Source organism: Austrofundulus limnaeus, unplaced genomic scaffold (genome assembly GCF_001266775.1).
Source record: "Austrofundulus limnaeus strain Quisiro unplaced genomic scaffold, Austrofundulus_limnaeus-1.0 Scaffold288, whole genome shotgun sequence".
NCBI lineage: Eukaryota > Metazoa > Chordata > Actinopteri > Cyprinodontiformes > Rivulidae > Austrofundulus > Austrofundulus limnaeus.
In genome coordinates this window covers 560,910-563,495 of record NW_013952690.1, presented here as the reverse complement: position 1 = coordinate 563,495, position 2,586 = coordinate 560,910, and the positions used below count along the sequence as shown (strand labels likewise).

At 43.1% G+C, this 2,586-nt stretch overlaps 1 protein-coding gene across 1 annotated transcript in view; it reads left to right on the top strand.

Annotated features, from left to right (window-relative positions):
- Window positions 1–2,461, top strand: part of LOC106526687 (glutamic acid-rich protein) — a gene marked incomplete at its 5' end in the record, with an annotated part of 3,259 nt that extends 798 nt beyond the window's left edge. The window contains 1 exon segment of the mRNA XM_014021349.1: window positions 2,288–2,461. Coding sequence (XP_013876803.1) covers window positions 2,288–2,295 — 8 coding nt within the window.
- Between the last annotated feature and the right edge of the window lie 125 nt (window positions 2,462–2,586).

Genomic DNA, 2,586 nt, shown 5'->3' with positions numbered 1-2,586 from the left:
GTCCTAATGGGAACAAATAGCAAAGATGTAAGATGAAAAAGAGTAGTGCTTCCCACACAAGCATTCTGCCTCTTTGAAAAGTTGAACCTTCTGTCTGCAGATTTAACATTTCATGTCAAAGATTCTGTGTTTTGTTCCAACCCTGCTCTCTCCTGCTCACACTTCCTCTGAGAACATCAGTAAAACCTGTGTTCACATGTCTGCTGACTTTCATTCACCCTGTGGGACAGCTGCGCTCCAGCTACGCTGCGCCACGCAGAACTTTTCCTCCTCGCTCTACAGATAAAAAAGGAAACAAACAGCAGACGTTGCTTCGCAAAAAATAAAAACACGTATTGGTTCATCTGCAGCTGAACAGAGGAGTAACAACGTCTCTACAGTTATTAAAAACTGACACGGGTCGTCCTGAGGCACAGAGGAGCTTTGTTTATGTTTGTAACAGGAAGTAGAGCTGAACGTTTACAACACTGCGCATGTCCGGACTTTTATTCTGAATAAAAGTCCAGACATGTAAACACTTTTCATGATCGGATTGTGTCCATGTAAACAGTACATTTGGATTATTTAATCTGAWTACATTTCAATCTGATCAAAACATTTTGTRCATGTAAACATARMTAATGTGTTCAAGTCTCGAGTGAGATGGTGCAAAACCCTCACTGTGTACCTGTCATGGACTAATCATTTATATCTGTTTCACCTTGACACTGTCCATCACTCGTGTCTTTCTGACAGCTCATTTCGCTCTCGTTGTCTGTTTGTTTCCGGACGTCAGGACTCCGCAATGGACAGAACTCTCTTGGTTGATAACAGACTCTTTGGGCTGGGAGCCCAGTCATAGGCTGGACAGTATATTTGGCAATCTGTGATTGGTTGTAAACTGTCACATGGTGTTAACATGATGTTATATTACTGGCTGTAGTCTGCTGACGAGTTCAGTCGCAAGCATGCAGAACCTTCCTGATTCAGTTCTGTTTGTTTGTCGCTCACAATTAAACCATATTTGATTATCATACACGCAGACCTTTCTGGTATTCCAACTGTTTCTGCATTCTTGGTAAATCGTGCCACCACAAATTTTGGCGTTGTCGGCAGGATTGTCTGTTTTGATGTGTCGAAGGGTCAGAGGCGGTGTTGGGGCTCTGTGACTTTTTGTAGATCTTGGTTTAGTGCACGGGGCTGGAAATGGAGGGTTACGTGGATTTGGACACGGTGTTTGTTTGATCTTAATCTCACCAGGTTCTTCCATGTTGTTAGTAAAATCCAGGAGGGGGCATTCCACTTGCTGTCCTGTTGGGGTCTCAGAGTCCAAGAGATCCTCTATTTGTGGTGCTGATGAATCCAGTTGTTCTTCCAGTTCTGCAGCTTGAAGCAACTCCTCTCTCTCTGGTTCTGACTCTGAAGCAGTCTTCTTATCAGTAACTGGCACACTGTGTTCCACTGATATCTCAGTTTTCTCCAGCTGTCTTTCAGACGTCAGCTGTTGTGGTTTATCCTGTTGTTTGGTTCCAGCCAGAACTTGGTTCAGGAAATACTTCATGTTGGAAACCAGAAGCTGTGCTCCAGTTTGATTCAGAGTCATTCCATCAGACCTGAAGAGATGTTTTCTTTCCCAGAAGAGATCAGTTATCCACAAAACTCACAGAGTGGTCAACACAGGACTTTTTCCAAAAACCATTAAGAGCCAACAGTCTGCTGAACCTCTCAGCTCCTCCTCTGGCTGTAGGAACGGGCCCACTGAGGAACACATCCATGTTGAGATTTTTAACTGCATTCAGCAGCAGAATAAAATCCTTCTTCAGGATTTCTGACTGTCGGTTCATCACTTCATCACTTCCTGTATGAATGATGAGGGTCTTCACAGTTGGATATTCTGCTGAGATTTCCAGAATCTTCTCTGTGAGGTCAGACACTTTATCAGCAAAACTCAGAACTTTGACTTTTTTCTTGTTCCAGAAGCCTCTGATCTCATTCACCATTTTATCTGTGATGATCAGCATAACTCTGTTCTGTGTACTGTAAATATAAATACTGCATATTTTAACTGTATTCTGACTGTATTTTAACAATGTCCTGTTGTGTCTGTGTACTGTACAGCACTTTGGTTGGCCTTGTGCTGTTTAAAGGTCTTTCTAAATAACAGTGGTGTGGTATGGTAACACACAGTTACACACAGTTACACACATTTCTGAAGGAAGAAGTGTGTGTTCTTGTTTAATCTGTGCAGTACGAAGACCTTTGGTCAAAACTAAAGTCTAAATGASTTCAATGGTTGTGTTTTGTGCAGAAACGTAGAAGCAGCAGCGGCGCTCACTGAGCTGAGCTGACGGATCAGCGCCATCTGAGCACGCTCAGCTCTCCAGAACCAGGGAAACAAGTCTCCATGACAACATCCTCTCCTCTGTTGCTCCTGTAAGATGTTTAAGTGAAAAAGAATCTTTTAGTGACGTGTTTTATTTTATCTGAAGCTTCTGTGTTTCCTGTCTGTGAGCAGAGTGCACACTGTTACTGGACCTGCTCTCAGGTGTGTGTGTGTGTGTGTGTGTGTGTGTGTGTGTGTGTGTGTGTGTGTGTGTGTGTGTGTGT